Here is a 20,832-nt window from a genome sequence, read left to right on the forward strand (position 1 = left end):
CTGCCCTTTGGCCCCGATCGCCTCGGGAGCGGAGAGCTCGGCTGGGGTGAGTGCGAACTTCCTCGGCTGGCCCGACTTCGTCCTTGCACCTGTGACTGCGCGCACGAGGGGCAAGAAGCAGGAACAGCTTCTTGCTCCTACCGGGGCTGCTGAAAGACAAGGACAGCAGCAGGCGAGGCTGGGGAAGAGCCCGGGGGAGGGTGGTGGTTCGTCTTCAAATCTATAATATCTTTTTTTATTTTTTAGAACAGTCTTGTGGGAAACCATCTTTTTTTTCTCTCCGGTGCGAGCAAGTTGAATATGTGCGGCGAGGAGGAGCTTACCTGTATGATGTGGTTGCTCCTGCTCTGGTTTTATTGAGGGAGAGGGAGGCGTGTGCTTCGAGAACAGAGCAGAGTTTTATAGTTAGGTAGATGGCAGGCTTGCAGATATTTTTTTTGCAAGTGTCCGTACTTAACTGTTGTCTTTCTGCAATGTCCCTCTTTAAACAGACCATTGCCCAGGCCCTGACACTGAGTGAAGAAAAGGAGGAGTCTCTACTCAAGTTGCTGTGCTGCCTTCAGGGTGCTTCAAAAACTGGACCTGAAAATTCAGGCTAGAGAGTGTATTCTGTATTCCCGGAAGTGAACTTACTATGGCTAGTGAAGAAAGACAGAGGCCTTCTTCTCCGTCAACAGGGGATGATAAAGGCGGAGGAGAAGGTGGTACTGGACAAGGAAAAGATGGAAGCTCAGCAGAAAAGCAGTCTTTGCATCCAGGCATCCCTATCCGGGGTATCAGGATGAAATTTGCTGTTCTGACAGGATTGGTGGAAGTTGGGGAAGTATCCAACAGGGATATTGTAGAAACTGTGTTCAATCTGGTGAGTCACTTATCTTTCTTTTTCTCCAAATGAACAAAAAGCATATGATGAAATGATATACATTCTCTCAGTATTCACATTACTATGGTTAAACACAAATGTACACACAGGGCCATTTGTAATGGAGGTGAGTTTAGCAAGCTGCTGCATTTTACTGGAAGAAATGCCGACTAACTCATTTAAGGTTGCATTTCTTGTTTCCTTATAGTTTTTATCTTTGCTTGAATTTTCTGGGACTTTGTTACAAATTCTTGTTGTTAAACAACTTTTCTGCCACTTGTAGCTTTATAAATGTATAATGCAAGAATAGGTAGATGTTAACATTTGCACCTAAAATATGCTATTTTATGTTTGTAACATTGGACTAATATATCGTATTGTAAGCTTGCAATTGATGGCTCAGCAAATGTATAGATATAGCTATGGGATATATCATTATTTGTACTGCAGACCCTCAACTTTTCCTAGGAGTGAAAGTTCTCTTAAAAATGGGTTTAGGCTGATTAATATGAAACACAAATATTAGGCTTTGAGGAAAAATGACATTAAATATGAGTATTAGTTTGGTGGCAGAGAACAGTGATTATATGGTAATCTGTGCAATTGATATATATATTGCATAAACTTTAGAATGCAAGAATAATTACTTCTTCTGGCTCAGTCAGAATTAAAAATGATTGGTCTGATTTTTAAGACCATTTTTTGAAATGTCTCACATTTGAAATGGCTGAAATAAAATTGTTTGGGCATACAATATGGATAATTTCACATTCCTCATGAGATCTTTGCTTAAAAGTTGTAGCCTACAATTTTCATAAAGTTCTACTTGAATTTGATATACGGTAACTTGGTTTAAATAAAATCTGAAATGTTTACTTACGTCTAATTAGGCTTTGCAATGTAAATTAGAGAAAGAACATTCCTAATTTAATAAAACATGTAGTAAAGGTATTATAAGAAGAGAAAATTTGTGTTGTTTTATTCCTGGTATATTTATAATAGTTCTTTACTTTGAAGTGTGAGTTAGGGATTATGTATGCATATTCATTTAAGCCCTAAGCATTTGCTAGAAGTAAGTTGGATAAATAGAAGATTTGTCAAGAATAATTGTGGCATAGATTTATTATGCCATAAACATAAAGTGATTATTCTAGGCTATATACTGCACTGGTCTCCATTTGTGGTTTTTTTGACTTAAAAATCCAAAATATTTACACTTTTTTCTATAGCATTAGCAGAAGATCTCACATATTAATTCCTGGGTTCAAAAAGTATTTGACATACTTTTTATGCTTATGGATATATAAAAGTTTGTTGAACTCTCTAGAGCATTGCAGCATTTTGTACACAGTATTGCAAGTGTATAGAATCAGCAGTTTGGTGTATTTTATTTCAGCCTATTTGAAAACAATTATAAGTCATATTTAAAATATGAGTTTTGTTAAAAATGATTCAAATTGAATTATAGAACCTTGCAGAAACTAAATATAACATTGCCCCCTCCCCCCACACTAGACGTATACCAACGTACCTTTACAGTGAATTGGATTTTTGTCAATATCTGCCTGGCATGTTACTATATGTGAATAGACTATATAAATTGGTCACAGTTAGAAATATTTGAAAGGACCTAGAGTGGGACAGGTTATCCAGTATGATTGGCTTTTCTTTTGTGAAATAGTAGGCATTTTTTGTCATACACAGTGTTTTGACAGCTGAGTAATAGGCAGGGCTTGAAGTAAAGAAACAGTGGGAACACCAAATTTCATTGCACATCTTCTACCCAATCCCATTTCCATCTGGCAGCTTCCATCTAGAGTACTTTGACATTAGTCTGGATACAAGTTTAGATCTATGCTCTAGAAATTCAGGTATACTGGTAGATGTGTTTTATTCCTACTGAGAAATAATGTAATGCATAATGCTGTGATTGGGCTTCAGTTTGAGAAGTATATACTCTTTCCACCAGCCAATGCTTTCCTTCCTCATGAAGAAAATATGTTTATTTCTATGAGTTGTATCTGTTTATTTTTTAATCAGACTTTCCATACTTAATAGTGAAAATTTCTGAAGTATTTATTTTAACTAAGGTAAATACAGTTTGCCAATTGGGCAGGGCTCATAAACGCTCCTTTTCTTGCCACTGAATATGTTCCTCATCTTGGGCAGTGTGATGTGACTCTTGGTCATATTCTGATTCAGATACCATGGCTCCTCTGTTAGAGAGTTGGGGTAAAAACACTTTTATTATTTTAAAAATAAAATAGAACACTGTTCTGACCCAGACCTTCATGAGTAATGATCAACTTCTTACTCATGAATAAAACCCCTTTTATTAAACAAGGCAGGAACAAACTTTGTTCACATGAGAACGCCAGATAACCAGTCTTTAAATGTTTAACCAAGCAGTAGCAGTCCCTGCTCACACTGGCTGAGACAATGTCAATGTCTATTTATGTTCTAGCCAGGGAGTGGCTGGCTAACGTCTCCTCCTTTTCCCTGAGAGCTGGCCCATTGCCTTCCATAGCTCTCCTCTCTACGCATACGCGCATCTGGGATGGGCCCCATCTGTTCCTCCTCCTCACTCAGCTCAGGCCCCGAAAACAGCTGCCTCTCTGCCTGAGCATGGGCAGATGGCCCTGACTCTGCGTCTGGCTCTGAGTTTTCTTGCTCACCGGAGCCTTCCAAAAGCTTCGAAGTTAAGGCTCCCCCTCCCCCTCCTCTTCCTCATCTGACTTGGCTGCCAGCATGGCAGCCAATGGACCACAACAAACACTAGAGAAAACTTTGACTAGAGAAGCTAGAAAAATGGTTTACTATGTCCCCATAACTTATTAAAAATTGAAAATTTCAATTGTGGGAAGTTCAGGAAAATTGTAGCAACAAGTGCACACACACACACACACAGTATGAAAAAGAGAAAGAATCAGGTTTGTATATACTGAGACAATAACCATTGAGGGATTACAGCCATTTTAATACACCTGCTCCATTTTTGGTGATGGATAAATGGCTGAGAAGCATTTTTATGGCCAGGTGTGGCCTGCTCCTTTTTTATTCTGTGACAAATCAAGCAGATAAAGATATGAAGTTGGTTCTGAGTGTTACATTTGCATTTGGTAGCTGTTCACTGGAACACTCAACATGAGGTCCAAATAGGTGTCTATGCAAGTAAACGAGGCCATAATTAGTCTGAAAAAGCAAAATCTATGAGAAAAAGAGAAAAACCACTGGGAATGGCCAAAACAATATTTTGAAACTTTCTTAAAAAGAAGGAATTAACAAGAAGGCTCAGCAATACCAAAAGGCCTGGAAAGTCATGGAAGACAAAGTGGATGACTGCAGAATTCTGTCATTGGGTAAGAAAAACCCTTTCACAACATCTAGCCAAGTCAAGAACACTCTTGAAGTAGATGTGTCATTGTTAAAGTTTACAGTCAAGAAATGGCCTCATGAATGTAAATACAGAAGTTTCACAACAAGATGCAAACTCTAGCCACACTCAAGAACAGGCAGGCAAGATTAGACTTTGCCTGAAAACACCTTTAAAAGCCTTCCCAGTTCTCCAATAGATTCTTTGACTGATGAAACCAAGATTAACTTGTACCAGACTGATGAAAAAAATATGGAGAAGAAAAGGAACAGCTCATGATCTGAGCATACCAATCATTTATCAAACATGTTATGCATGTGCATGTATGGCTGCCAGTGGGTCACTGGCATTTATTGATGACCTAACTGCTGATAAAAGTAGAGGATGAATTCTGACGTGAATAGGACTATAGTCTCTGCTCAGATTCAACCAAATGCTGCAAAAACTTGATAGGATGCCGCTTCATATTGCAGATGGATAATAACCCAAAAACACAAAGCAAAAGCAACCCAAGAGTTCCTCAAGGCACAGAAATCGGATATTCAAGTCAGTCACCTGATCGCAAATAAATAGAGCATGCTGTTACTTATTGAAGACAAGACTGAAAACAGAAAGACCCACAAACAAGCAATAGTTAAAGGTAGCTGCAGTAAAAGCAAGGCAAAGCATCTCAAAGGAGGAGTTCTAGACTTGGATTTTCATCCAAGTATTAAAAACAATCCTTATATTTATAATATTGTTAGTTTGTCCCATCATTTATGAGCCACCAAAAATGGGGTTGGGTATATTAAAATAGCTGTAGTTCCTCAATGGTTAATGCCATACTTTTGTTAAACCCCATGAATTAAAGCTAAAAGTCTTTGCTCACATCTTGATTGTTTCATTTAAGATTCAATGTGGTGGTATAAAGAGCCCAAATGCCAAAAAACCCCTTATCATTGCCCCAATATATACAAACCTGATTCTCTGTGTGTACCAGTAGCCAAAACAAAACTAAAGCTAGTAAATTTGGTCAAATACTTGGGTAGTTCAGAGAGAATTTTGCTTGGCTAATAAACACCACAAACTAAAACAATAAACTAGGAGTTAAGAGACAAGAATGTTAAGAGGAACCGAGGACAGATATTAGATTCATTAAACAAATATCCACAGAAAACAGTTTTCCAACAAGGAAGTTTACAGCTTCCTGTCCTAGAGCTGACTGAGCTTAATAAGAGGTGTAGATGTATCTTACAGAACTGTGCTGACCTCCACTGTACAGCCTATTTTAGTATATGATTTAGTGCTTGGTACTTTCCCAAAGAGAGTCTCTGACTCTTTTCTACTGAATTCAGTGGCCACGTGCACTGAGTCATACCTATCATTCATAGGTGGCTAATCACTGGTTGCCTCGTGAATTGCAAGCTGAGAGACCTCTAAGGTTTTGCTCTTCAACCTCAGAAAACTCCATAACAGGTTGTGCATGAATATACCAATTTTCTACGTATTTATTTTTGTAATCTATCAAATTAATTTGAAATGTCTAACCAGTTCTATTGTTTTATGAGATTCTAGTACAGTGCTTCCCAAACTTTTTCCTTCATTACCCAAAACCACTTATCAGAAAGTCTTACTGAATTTTGAGGACTAGTTGTAAGTCCCTTCCTTCAGCATTGACATAACTTCAAATGGTTGCTGAATGAATTGTCATAACACAAGGACTACTAGTATTATAAAACATCATTGAATAATGTTTATGCCATTTCAACAATTACTATTGGTAATTTCATTGGTTTTCATCTTAATAAGATTTTTTGGGAGATTTTTGAATGTATATTAGTATATTGAATGTATATTAGTACGTATGGTAATCTTTAAGTAAATTTAAATGTCTCTGTCGTGATTGTAATGGGATTAGGTGTCCTTAAGATAAAGAAAAAACACAAGTTTTAATGTGCTGTTTTATAGTGCATGCAGGCTGTTTATTCTTCCATTACTTTTTTCAGTCATAGTACTAAATAATATTGTAATATAAAATATATTTGATTTTAAAGTGATTTTAAAGATATAAGGTGCTACAAGTGAGTAGAACAAGTTACATAGTGTATTACTATGGATATGCAGTTTCAAATAATTATTATTGTCCTTTGTTTCAAAATTGCTTAGCCAAAGTCAAATGGAGAAAACCAAAGTCCAGATACATATCGTGCCATTAAGTTTAGTTTAACTCTTCAATCACATAGATTTTTCCCATGACAATCAGTCTCTAACCTGGTCCTTCAGGTCTTTCAACGATGTACCCATTGCACTGTAATTGAATCCATCCACCTTGCTGCTAGTTATCCACTTCTTTCTCTTTCCATGGCATTCAAGTTGTTTCCAGAGAGCTAGGTCTTTGCATAATTTGTCAAAATAGGATTATTTGAACCTGATAATTTGCGCCTCAGATGAGAACTTTAGGTTAATTCAGTGATCCATGTGTTTTCTTGACATAGTTTTTCTCAGAAATCTTCCCCAACATCAAAGTTGAAAAGTGTTAATACTCTTCTGATCTTACTTTTAATATAATAAAGCAATACCAAGTATCAGAATCACAAGCTTGACAACTAATATAAATACATATATTTTATCTCAAATACCTTTAACATGGAGCATTACATTTCTCCTACCCCAGAGAACAGTCTTAAGAACACTATCAATGGGAGGAGTTGTGTAGATCTCATTCCAGAGGGCTATTTGTCTTCTGAACTCAAGAGTATAATAAGCAAAAATGTGTGGAGTAATCTAATACAACAGCTAATTTTGACTTATGACCACAATTGGGATTGGACCTTCCATTGCTAAGCAGTGCTGCTGTTAAGTGAGTCATGACCGATTTTATGAAATTTTTTTGCAGTAATTAAGTGAAACGTGATAATTAAGCAAATCAGCTTTCTCCATTGACTTGCTCGTCAGAAGGCCCTGGGAGGAGTGTAAATGTTGGTCACATGACGCAGACCTACAACTTTCGTAAATATAGGTTGCCAAGCAAATTTTAATCACGTGGCTGCAAGTACCGGTTTTTAAGTCACTTTTTTCAATGCCATCATAAATTGAACGGTCATTGAATAAGAACTACCTGTATTAGAGTAATTCTTGGGACATTATTTGATTCATTCATAGCTTCCAACATCATCATCATCATCATCATCATCATCATCATCATCATCATCATCATCATCATCATCATTATTATTATTATTATTATTATTATTATTACAATGTTTCCAGCTTTTTTCTATTTCTAAGTTTAAGATGAGGGACATTATTCTCATTTAATAAACTTCTAACATTTACATCTAAAATTTACTTTCTTATTATTCCTCTGAACTCTTCATTAGGTAAGAAAACATATTATAGGGAGAATTGCTTCATACTGAATGAAGTTTGGATTACTGACATATCATTTTGATGAAGGTATTAGGGAAGTATAAGTCATATTGCTCTACCATTCTTTTACATTTCTTTCTATACTATTCAGATAGTTTATAGTATAGTTGTCAGACAAGTATTGCCTTATTAGTCCAATTTCTAGCTTTATAGTCAGTGGTGGGATTCAAATATGTGAACAACCGGTTCTCTGTGTGGATGCCGCTTCCGGAAGTCCATTCTGGGCCTGGGCAACAAAAAATTAGCTACCGGTTTTGCCGAAGTGGTGCGAACCAGCTGAATCCCACCACTGCTTATAATTTTAGTAGGACTAGAACTCTAAACAATTATCTATTCTCCTTTAAGCCCAAAGTAATAACAACACTAATTTTTGTTTTGATAGTGAAATTTAAAATTTGCTTGAAATGTTCTAATGTTAGAATTAGCTAAACATTAATTATATCAGCATGTCAAATTATTTTAACTTATGACAGTGATCATTTTTGTGACTATTGAAGACAGCTTTAGGCTATATCTGATACCTTCCAGATGTGCTGAAATTGTACATTCCCAAATTCGCAGATTATAATTTTATCACCAGACCTTGAAGAAGCACGATAGAAAAACAGTATTGACACTTTTGAATTTTGATGTTGGAGAACTCCTGAGAACACCATTGGAAGTCAAGGAAGCAAACAAAAACAGAGTTCTCACTTGAGATATAAGTGATCATTGATACTTTTGAACTAACATGCATGCTGCATCTCTCACCTACTTAACTTCACTCTCTCCTTTATCATTTTTTTCTGGTGTTGAAACATGGGGTGACTTCCTGTATTTCAACAAAATCATTGGAATGTTTTAAGAAGTGTTTTTTCATATGCAGTTTTCATTAAAAGTACAATATAGTAGAAAATTGTGGCTGTTGTCCTCACTGATTTTTTTCCCTGAGGTATCATTCCTCAGCTTTTCTTTATAAATGAAGACTGTTTTTTTTATTTATTGATGACTTGGACAAAATACTACAGTGATTACTTCTCTTGCTTCGAATTTCAGGACCAGATGGTAAACTTTAAAGAAATCTACCTTGATGTAATTTTCTTACCCGCTGATACATAGAGAAATTAACAGGCAAAACTAAAGGGAGCTGGCTTTTGTTTACAATTGCTCCTTGGCAACAACTGGTATTTAAGGCATGTTGTCTCTGATACAGAAAGCTGTATACAACCATTAAGACAGTACCTGTTCCAGCTGGATTCAGCCCTCCTTCTATAAGGCTATTGTCTGCAGTTGCATTGTGGGAAAGAATCTTTTTCTCAACAAAATCAGGCAAAGGTCATCCCAAAACGTGCCATTTAGATTGTTTCCCCACCTCTAGCCAAAAAGCAGTTTTAAAGAGTTTATGTAGCTTAAGAAGGCCATGTTGATAAAGCAGTAGAACTTAATTAAGAAAAGGACATTAAATCTCAAATTAAAAATGAAAATGCAGTTTAAAAAGCCATTTAAACAGTTCAAGGAATCTGTTAATATAAAAGCTAAGAGAAATAAGCTGATATTAAGCTTCTCAAAAAAGCTAGGATTAAAAACAGTGTGGTAAATTTTCAATCCAAATGTCCTTGCTGCAAAAAGACACAGAATCCCAACAAAGATTTCCATTTTGTGGGATTTATCAACCACATTAATCTATTTGTATATTATTTTTAAGTTTCATTTCATTTTTAAATTATAGTATGTTCCAATTATTATTATTAATAATAATAAAGTTGGAAGGGACCTTGGAGGTCATCTAGTCCAACCCCCTGCTCAGGCAGAAAACCCTATACCATTTCAGACAAATGGCTGACCAATCTTTTCTTAAAGACTTCCAGTGTTGGAGCACTGGAAGCAGGTTGTTCCATTGATTAATTGTTCTGTCAGGAAGTTTCTCTTTAGTTTTAAGTTGCTTCTCTCTTTGGTCAGTTTCCATCTGTTGCTTCTTGTCTTGCCTTCATGTGCTTTGGAGAATAGCTTGACTGCCTCTTCTTTGTGGCAACCACTGAGATATTGGAACACTGCTATCATGTCCCCCCTCGTCCTTCTCTTCATTAAACTAGAGTAGACATACTCAATTCCAGCAACCGTCCCTTGAATGTTTTAGCCTCCAGCCCCCTAATCATGTTTGTTGCTCTTCTCTGTAGTCTTTCTAGAGTCTCAACATCTTTTTTACATTGTGGTGACCAAAACTGGATGTAGTATTGGTAAGTGTGGCCTTACCAAGGCATTGTAAAGTGGTATTAACACTTCACGTGATCTTGATTCTATCCCTCTATTAATGCAACCTAGCACTGTGTTGGCTTTTTTGGTAGCTGCAGCACACTGCTGGCTCATATTTAAGTGATTGTCCACTAGGACTCCGAGATCCCTCTCACAGTTACTACTATTGAACAAGGTTCTTCCTATACTATACCTATGCATTTGGTTTTTCTTGCCTAAATGTAGAACCTTACTTTTTTCACCGTTGAATTTCATTTTGTTAGATAGCGCCCAATGTTCAAGTCTGTCCAGATCCTCCTGTATCTTAAGCCTGTCTTCTGGAGTGTCGGCTATTCCTGCCGGCTTGGTGTCGTCTGCAAATTTGATGAGTTCCCCATCTATCTCTTCATCCAAATCATTGATGAAGATGTTGAAGAGCACTGGGCCCAGAACAGAGCCCTGGGGCACCTCACTACTCACTTCCCTCCATGTAGATGCAGTTCCATTGAGGACTACACGCTGAGTATGGCTGGTCAACCAGCTACAAATCCATCTGGTGGTGATGCTGTCTAATTTACATTTTTCTATCTTATCAAGTTGTAGGTTGTGATCTACTTTATCAAATGCCTTACTGAAGTCCACATAAATTATATCCACAGCATTCCTCTGATCCACTAATTTTGTCACTTGGTCAAAGAATGCGATAAGATTTGTCTGGCATGATCTGTTTTTGACAAACCCATTTTGGCTTTTGGTAATGACTTTGTTTGCCTCTAGGTGTTTGCTAATTGGTTGTTCGATTATCATTTCCAGAGTCTTCCCAGGTATTGGGGTCAGGCTGACAGGTCTGTAGTTTCCTGGATCCATTTTCCCCCTTTTTTGAAGACGGGAACTACATCAGCTCTTTTCCAGTCCTCCAGGAGTTCCCCAATGCTCCAGGATCTGTGTCACTTTCACTTTCATATTGGCTCTAGCTAGGAATAGGGAGATGGTTTTATGAACTTGTGTCTTAATGTATTGTCACTTGACTTTTGGAACATTTCTTTGTGAAAGTTTGGTATGGCAGCATTTAATCTGGATGTTGATGTATTTTTCAATTTTTTCTCTTTTATCTCTTTCATCCCACCTAGGATTCTTAAAAGTTCATTCAAAATATGGAGACAGTAGAATGTAGCATAAGCTGATATAGTTAAAGTGTCATATATTATTTTTAATCTAGATCAGACATGTCAAACACAAGGCCCGGGGGTTGGATGCGGCCCGCGAAGTGGTTTCATATGGCCTGCGAAGCCATCCTGGAAACAGTGAGGGAATGGCCCCTGCTGCCTTGGCCCTGACCCAGGCCGGCCGGGAGCCAGTGTACAATTTTGTGGTGGCCATCTATGCTGAAATGCATTCAGTCTTAGTTCCACAAGGCCGTCTAGAAACAGCGAGGAACCAGCCCCTGCTGTGTCGCCCCCGCCCCCTGGGTGCATGCTGGGGAGGTGTCACCCTTTGTGAGGAATGAAGAAATGGACCATGCCTTGGCGCTTGTCCTGGTCCCACCCCCTTCTGCCAGAGACCCTCAGATCTGTCCCACTCCTGCCCAAGCCCCACAGGCACCCTTGACGCGAATGATGTAGAGCTGGCCATGCCCACCCAGTAGGCCACACCCACTCCATCCACACCCACCCAGTAGGCTGCACCCATCCTGGCCACACTCACCCGGCCCCCCGAGGGCAACCCCAATGTTGATGCGGCCCTCAATGAAATTGAGTTTGACACCCCTGATCTAGATGCATCTATTACAAAATGGAGTAATAGAATTTGCCTGCTTTCCATATTTCAAACCGGAATGAACCAACTTGCCACTACCAACTTGCCACAGCCAACTCACTGCTGCCAACTTACCATGATCAACTCGTTGCAGCCAGCTTGCCATGGCCAACTCGCTGTGGGACAATTCAACAATTTTATTTAATTATTTAAAATAATTAAAAGTCATTCACATTTCATTTTGTTCCTCCTTTTGCATCCTTTCTTTAATATAAATATATAATATAAATATATAATAAACAACATAATGATTATATTCCACCATTTATTTGATATTATGTAAATTTTGTCCCGCATTGAGTTGTCCCATGGTAAGTTGGCTGTGGTGAATTGTCCTGTGGAGAGTTGGCTGCAGCAAGTTGTCTGTGGTGAGTTGTCCTAGACCAGGGGTAGGCAACCTTGGCTCTTTTATGACTCGTGGACTTCAACTCCCAGGAATTCTGGGAGTTGAAGTCCACGAGTCATAAAAGAGCCAAGGTTGCCTACCCCTGTCCTAGACCCATTTAAAACACAGAGATGGCTCTGATAAACTTAAGTATGATCCAAAGGAACTTAGATAATACAAGTGATGTGGCTGTCATATTGTCTTTCTAAATACATTTTATTAAACTTTGCCATGAAACCAAAGATTTTGCTTGGAGAAATTTCATCCTTTTAGAAGTTGCCTCATGCTTTTAATTTTTGGTATGTTGCAAAAACTAGAGGCAGTAGCAGGCCGGCTGGCAGTAGAGCACCCTATCTGTAAGTGTCAAATCCCAGATGCTTAATATTTTTAGCAGATTGAGAGTAGCTATTTTGTAGGCATTTCATGGCATGACAGTCTACTCCAGGGGTAGTCAACCTTGGCTCTTTTATGACTCGTGGACTTCAATTCCCAGAATTCCTGAGCCAGCTTAGCTGGCTCAGGAATTTTGGGAGTTGAAGTCCACGAGTCATAAAAGAGCCAAGGTTGACTACCCCTGGTCTACTCTGTGGATGTCCTGGAGCTACATTATTTGATTGCTTGAATTTCTGAGTGCATAATTTTACATTTTGTTCCTGAGATTATGTTGTTTTCTTGATGAAAGCATATTCTAATTAAAGTATGATCCCAACCTTAACCAAATTAGCCTCAGGAATATATTCTTTGCGTTGAATGAAGTGTGTTTTATTGTTGAATGGTCAGGACCTATGAGTTAACATGATTATAAATTAATATTACTATTCATTTCAATTAATATATTTAATTTGAATTTGCAACTTGATTGTTTTTCATTTTCATTAAGCATATATACAATATAGGATTTCATTCTTTCTCACTGGAAGTCTATTTGAGTACAATCATATTCAGAACTCTACTTTCAGAACAAAGTGAAACATTTTACTGATGTCAAATGAGACCTTTGACAAAGTCGGAATACTTGACATTATAATTGGGTGAAGTTATTATTTGCTTTTTTCAATTCTTTTTAGTATTTTCTGATTTGTAACAATGAATAATCAAGCTCCTCAAAATTGATTAGACTGTCTAGTAATCCTACATCTGAGATCAATTAACCATTTTCAGAATACTTTTTTCATGTTCTTTGTGATTTTCAACCCTGATTCTTGTTCCTCTGTTACAGTTGTATGCGGTAGAACACGACATCTTGTCAATAAATGGTACGGTTTGTTATAATGAAGTAGCTTGTAGTTATTGAAGACCTACTCAAGCAGTATAATTGTTTACAACTCTTTCTGCTAAAGTGGAAATCAGATGTTAGTGCAGAAAATGACTAAAAAATAACAGTTTTTCATCCCGTGTAGAGTAGAATAATGGACCAGTGCTTAAATGATTAAGGTCTGCTGTTTAATTTCAAATTAGATTATTGTATGCTAGTGTTCACATTGTACATGACTATGTGAAATATACTATAAATAGTTAAGGATAGACAGTAATGTCCTTTATTTAGAACAAGACAGTCAGTATACATCCCACAAGCAGATTGCATCTCCATTTCCTAATCATCATTAAAGAAATGTCATTTTTGTATTTATTTGTGCATCCCTTACATTTCTGCTGCTCTATTTTATTTTTATAATTAAAGCTGTTCAGAACATGTTTACAAATTACAAATTTAAATTGTTTGATTTTCATTTTATACAAATGGTAAATAAGTTCAAGAGATCATAACTAAATCCGTAAGTATTTTGATTGAGCCAATCAGGGCTTAATGAAAAGCCCAAATCCTGGACTACTACTACTACTACTACTACTACTACTACTACTACTACTACTACTAATAATAATAATAATAATAATAATAATAATAAAATAGTTGGAAGGGACCTCATCCAACCCCCTGCTCAGGCAGGAAACCCTATACCATTTCGGACAAATGGCTGTCCAGTCTCTTCTTAAAAACTTCCAGTGTTGGAGCATTCACCGCTTCTGGAGGCAGGTTGTTCACTGGTTAATCGTTCTAACTGTCAGGAAGTTTCTCCTTAGTTCTAGGTTGCTTATGAGTGGCTTATGATTGTATCTATACTGAGAACTCCTGCATGGCAACAGTCAAGTATTTTTCACTACAACTAAACCCATCAGAGGACGTAAATGTAGGGAATCTTTGAGATATCTACTGTTGCCTATGTTGCATTTCAGATCACAGTTAAGCTATCAGGTCCTTAAATAAATAGAAGAAAAATGTGTAATACAGGGCTCTTTTCTTTGACAACTAGGTGCCTGGCTAGGTGCCATTATTTGGAATTAATGGTTAACTTTGATGTCAGCTGATTAATGTTTCCTACCGGTTCACATATGTATAAAAATGGAAAAAACCACTGGGGAAAAAGCACAATTTACTACTAAGCAAAATATATTTGCTTAATAATAAACAAAAGCAAAAGAAATATTATGGATAGCAGAATTTGATATATATGTATGTATAATTCAATTCTATACATGTTCAGACAAAAGTGCTGCTATTTTTAATAAAACTTAATAACAAAAAATTATTTAAAGTATATTTCACTGTATAAAGTTAATAGTGCTTTTTGAAAAAGCATGTGTAGGATTGCTGCCTAGAAGCATAAACTCTATGAAACATACGGGTTTGAATTATTATATTTTAAGAGAGAGAGATGGGGGGTTTTTTTTCCTAAGGAAAGAAAATTTTGCATGCATATGTTCTAAAACCATGAAATTGTGGTTAACATTTTATGCAACAGTAATACTGATTTTTGTTAATTTTTAAGAATTTGGACAACTTTCCTTATCTGAATATTAGAATCTTGCCCATTTTCTTTGTAGTACATTATTTCTAGTGTCCATTAGATGGCACTCATGCCTTTATTTTTAATGATGCAAACAAAAGTTCTGTGGGTTTTAATATAAGACTTGACCAAAATAGCATTAAGCACCATATACAGTATAAATGCGAGCAAATAGGGTCAACTTTAATCAATCAGCTTGATTCTGCTATTGTATTTCATTAGTGGTAAAAGATTCTCAAAGTGGGAATGCAGAGAATGTAAACAAACATGCAATTGTCATTAATGATTAAGTGTGAAAAATGAGAAGGGAAAATATGTTTCATGGGAGAGATACTAGAAAAGAGGACTCAGTGACTGGTAAACTGGAGGTTCTTCAAAACAGATACAGAGTTGGCTGAAACTGCTATTTTGGAACCTCTTATCTATTGTCACTCAGGAATGGTAGTCATTACAAATAGTTGATAGTCACAGAATGGTCTAAAGATGATTCAGAATTTTCATTTTCTCTTAGTAAAACCCAGTACCTTCTTTTCTGGATGCCGTGCCATAATGGACACTGGTACATTCCCAGTTCCTTCAGGATCTTGAAACACTGTCTTGACAGCTTGCTGGATGGACATTTTTGGTATTTAATGCCACTGACTCACTTTGTAATTGTCCCTTGTATCAAAACAGATGTCAACAATTTTGTACTTATTTTCCCACTTCTGTTATTTTTCCTAGCCTTAGTCATGCAAGACAATTGATTTAATGCAGCTCTTTACCACCTGCTAAGGATCTTGGTTCACGGTTCCTCTAGATCCTAACACAGACTTACTTTTTGCAGGGGGGTATATTCTGTTTTGAGGGGTATTGAGCTTTTTTCTAAGATGGCCCACTTCAAGATAGATAAGATAACCTTTATTGTCATTTTTTTACGCAAATGGCACACATCAAAAATGAAATTTAGTTGCCCACTCTCAAAGTGAAACACATACATGACACACACCTAAACATACTATGTACAACATATGTATAGACCCACACCCCTACATATACATAGCAAAAAAATATTAAATACTATCCATCTTGAATAGATAACGGAAGGAGGAAGCTTTAGAGTTCACAAGGTTAACGCTGTATGGAATGAAACTATGGTTGAATCTGGATATTCTGCTATGGATACCACGAAGCCTCCTCCCAGAAGGTAACAAGGAAAACAGGTTGTGAAGAGGATGTGTAGTGTCCCAGATAATCTTACGGATCCTGCTCAAGCAACGCTTCTGTGCTATGTCCTGGATGGGAGGCAGGGAACTGCCAATGATCTGTCATAATCTCCCATTTGCATGATAAATGGGTCATCTTTACATTCAACAGGTGTTCAGGCTCTAAAGTTAGGGCATGCTTCTGGCACATCCAACTTCAGCTGTATTTGTATTCTGCTATTTAAGTGTAATGAGCATAACTGTATGTTAGGTCTGTATCTTCAGCCCATCATGCATAGTCAGACTGTAAGGGGTTAGTGGGGTCTGGAGGTGTTCCTAGGCATGTTGAAGGGGAGTGCTATCAGGATTTTACAAGTGGCAAGGTATTCTAAGAGCAGGAAATATGGAGAATATAAACATAGTTTTACTAGTATTTCAGATAGTCCTTGTTTAATGACTATTCATTCAGGGACTGTTTAAAGTTGTGGTGGTGAATGAATGATTATTACAACTGGTCCTTGAAATCACAGCTATTGTAGCACCCCTGCAGTCACATGATCAAAATTCAGACATTTCACCCCACATTTATACCCTACAGTTTGCTCTTCAACTACCTCTGCCCACCTATTTTTCCTCCCATCCCCACCCCTTTGGCCATCCTGCATTCTGGCACCCACACAACTCCCTATCAACCATTGTTGTCTTCCTCCTGCTGTTGATGAACCAGCTGTTAGCCTTTGCAAGGCTACATGAGTCCTCTCTACAATTTTGTGAGGCCTGGTGCAGTGTCATGAAGGCCTCTCCAGGCTATGGGGAGGCCTTGTGGAGGAGGGGAGAACTTGCTTGGCCAGATGTGCTTCATCAGTAACAAGAGGAAGAAAACAATGGTGGTCAGAGGGGAGCAGCAGAAGTAGGCAGGGGCACTGGTGAAGTGAAGCTAAAAGGACAGAGATGGAGTGAAGACAGGTGGATGAGGTACTAAAGTAAAATTGTGCATGGCAGGGCACAAGAAACGTGAGGTCTTTGCCTATGACAGCATGGTCTTTGTCTAATGATCTCAACCAAGACTATCGGGAATGCGGTTGCTAAGTGGTGCAGTCACATGATGTTTCACCTAATAACCACTTTGTTTAGTGATGGAAATTTGGGCCTTGATTCTGGTGATTAAAGAGGACTTTCTGTACTGATTGAGTGTGAGAATCAGAATGATAAATTTACGTGCTAATATACAGGAAAGAGCCTAGAATTCGAATTAAGTAGAGAAGTTCTGAATTGGCCAAATATCATTCAGTGACTGTCAAATATTTAATTCCTAATTGTATTAAGTCTCTGGGAAGGCTCAATGAAAGTGATGTCCACTTTGAGGAGCCTACTAATTACCTAGAAAAAGAGTAGATCGTTGAACAAGCCCTTTTTGAACAGAATTTCTCAAAGATAAATTCTTTGAGAATGTTGGTACATTAGGATCTTTACACATACATGTGAACATACATGCATTCACACACATCACATACATACCACATACATAAACATAGTTCTGGAAAACAGGGAAGTTTAATATTTTTGTATTCATATTGCGCTTCATTTTATGTTGACTTCATTTTATGTACTAGTCTTTATTTGCTATATATTTAGACCTGAAATATTCTGAATAGCTTTTAGGGATTTGTCTCTTTTTTGGGGGGGTGGTTGATATTAAATAACCAGTGATAACCCATTAGAATCTTCATTCAAAAGCATCGGGGGAAATTCAATAGAAACAGTAACTTTTTGGGCAGTAGAGAAATTCTTCATTAATCTTATATGCGGGGCCTTTCACATTATATAGAAAAATCTGGCAAAAATGTTTGACCATTATAATCTGATGCTTTTGGAATGATCTGACAGTGATTCTGTAAGCAAGTGGATTTAATACAGTATGTTACAAAAACAAATTAATGAATTCTGCACGCCATTCTTATTTATTTATTTAGATCTTTATAAAGCCATCTACTCCATATTAACTCTTGGTGGTTATATTTATTGAATTAACCTTTGTAAGCAATATGGGGGAATCTAGGATTAGAGCAAAACCCCATAAATGTTTAAAGTAGCTATTGACTTTAAAATACTTTAGAAATGGAAACTTTATGCAATTGTGATTAGTATGTACAACTAATAAAAGCTTTAAAGAAGCTTCCATTTAAAACTTAAAACTCCATTTATAACTATTCCATTAAAATAGGAATATTAATTCTATAATATAGGCATTTAATTTTCTGTTTAAAAAGAAGGAAAAATTCCCAAACCTTACTTGTTTCTAATGCAATGTGCATCTAAAATTTATTTGCCAGTTCACCAATGTCCAGCTTTGTCCAGATTAATTTTGATAATTTCAGGCAGCTTGGTTGTTGATTAAATATAATGTAAGTTGTAAGTAAATGTTTCTGGAAAGAATCACCATATAAGCAGTAGTATTTGTGCTGTGTGAGGAGCAGATGCAAGAAAGAGAGAAGGAAGTGCATCATTTGTCCACATAATAAATGCAACAGATGAACTGGCTGTTTCATTCATTCCTGCCTAAGCAGTATCTTCTCATGTTGTGTAACATTGTGACCATAATTTTACATTTAATTTCCTTCAACATTTAAACAGTGTCACCTTTTATTTTCTAGTGTTTGCCATTGAATGCTTCACTGTAATTTCTTATTCTTGTAACTATATCCTCAGCCTTTTACTTCAATTAGAACAAATAACTGCCTAGAGATTTTATAATTGGATAGTTTATACGTATATATCACCACAAAATGAAGGATGACTTCCTGTGCAATTTCATGTAGATGTTAAATAATGGAAAAACAACTGATTTCCATGACACTCCATAGTGGACCAATCATAGGCTTGACTGGTTCTTCCCCATAAGAATGGCAACACTCTAAAACTGACTCCTAGCCCACATGGGAGCCCAGAAAAGTTAAGAAGTCCAGTTGAACAAGGAAGCCTGCATGCCAGTCATGTCTCAGTTTTGAAAATTTCCTACATAGTGACCACTACAATCTCAGCCTCATTTAAAGTTTGAATCCTGACTATAAGAGGTACAGGTAATCTATTTCCTCTAGAACAAGGGTTCTCAACCTTGGCAACTTTAAGACTTGTGGACTTCAATTCCCAGAATTCCTCAGCCAGCTTTTTGGGAGTTGAAGTCCACAAGTCTTAAAGTTGCCAAGGTTGGGAACCCCTGCTCTAGAATTCTTTATATCTAAAGTCTACCAGTAAACTTCTTCTCTGAAACCAGAAGTGTGGGGACTGATGAAAGTTGGCCAATATATTCAGTGAGGATACATCACCACTTTTTCAAGACAGTCGACATCACTTTCTCAACTAAACAGATAGCAACTCTTAAATCCAGTTGCAAGCATCCCAATCAGCTCCCTAAAGGAGCTAGGTTTGCATGGATCCAATGCAGAAATGGCAGAATTCATGCTATCAAGAATTCAAGCTATATCCTCAGATGCCATAAGCAGACAAGAATCCCAGATGACCTTGTAAGATGTCACCCCAGTAATTTTTTTCAATTTTGCCCAAGTAAACATTTGCAGTGAATGTGAATAATTTTAACCACAATGAATTTTGCAAAAATGTTGCAGTGGTCTGCATTGAAATCTTCTGACAGATTATTTCCCAATATGAAATAAGCAACCGAATAACCTTGAACACTATTGTTAAACAAAATCTAAAAATGCAATAAGGGTGGACAAATACATATGTGTTGCACTCTTAACATTGTAGTATACATGCTTTAATAGTTATTTAATTGCATGTACTCTTTTCTGTCAGTGTTGTACCAAGCATCTGTTCATCCGCTTCATCTTCCTGAGATCTTTGGTATAAAGGATCTTGTGGTATCATATAGGTTGCTTATGACCAGTCTTGTCCTTGCCCTTGTCTTCAGATTGCAGAGTTTAAAGAACAGGATGGTGTAATATCTTGCCTGGTTATTGGATAATCCTTGAAGCCTCTCAATAATACCTTCAGATCCAGTAGTTAGTTGCCTGTGCAGACCATCATAATTGTTTCCCTACCTAATATATCTGCATTTTTGCCAAACATTTATCCAACAACAGCAAAAGACTTAGATTGATAGCTCCTGTATCCCATACCCCAGACTTCAATATTGATGTCCGCTATGACTAGGGATTTCAGTTTAGCTATGGGATTCAGAAGCTCAGAAATGTCTATTGGCAAATAGCAGAAAGGTTGATTTATTAGCAATTTAACCCAATCTTGTTTCTCGTCAAAATTTTTATATAGGAACTAGGAATCATGAAAAATAATCAACATCCTTTCTCCCCCTTGATCTGGGCATTGAAGCTCTCTAAAACACAAAGGCAAAACTCAGATAAGATATTCTTCCTGTTCAATCTTCAGTAATATAAATAAAGTTTATCCTTGAATTTATCAAGGTCTTATTTTTTATGATCTTAGCATTCAGCCCTAGCACCCACAAAGTCCCACAAAAAATACTGAAGGCCAAAAGCAGGGATCTAAAACAGATCGAATTCCCCTGTTTATAATTACCGTATTTATCGGCGTATAACACGCACTTTTTCCCCCTGAAAATAGGGGGCAAATGATGTGTGCGTGTTATACGCCGATATACGGCCAGCCCGGGTAAATTCGGCCATATTCTTCAATACGGGCCGGCCCCAGCAGTTCCCCTCTCCTCTTTGTGTGTGTGTGTGTGTTTGTCTCTCTCTCTCTCAATTCTC

General features: G+C 37.2%; 1 protein-coding gene across 1 annotated transcript in view; it reads left to right on the top strand.

Annotated features, from left to right (window-relative positions):
- The first annotated feature begins 634 nt into the window (after positions 1 to 634).
- LOC114922179 (lipopolysaccharide-responsive and beige-like anchor protein) overlaps positions 635 to 20,832 on the top strand; it is an 89,420-nt gene continuing 69,222 nt past the window's right edge. Inside the window, exon 1 of the mRNA XM_029284236.1 lies at positions 635 to 862. Coding sequence (XP_029140069.1) covers positions 635 to 862 — 228 coding nt within the window. The remainder of the gene's footprint in view (positions 863 to 20,832) is intronic.

This window comes from Protobothrops mucrosquamatus, unplaced genomic scaffold (genome assembly GCF_001527695.2).
Source record: "Protobothrops mucrosquamatus isolate PMUCROS unplaced genomic scaffold, P.Mucros_1.0 scaffold453, whole genome shotgun sequence".
Taxonomy (NCBI): domain Eukaryota; kingdom Metazoa; phylum Chordata; class Lepidosauria; order Squamata; family Viperidae; genus Protobothrops; species Protobothrops mucrosquamatus.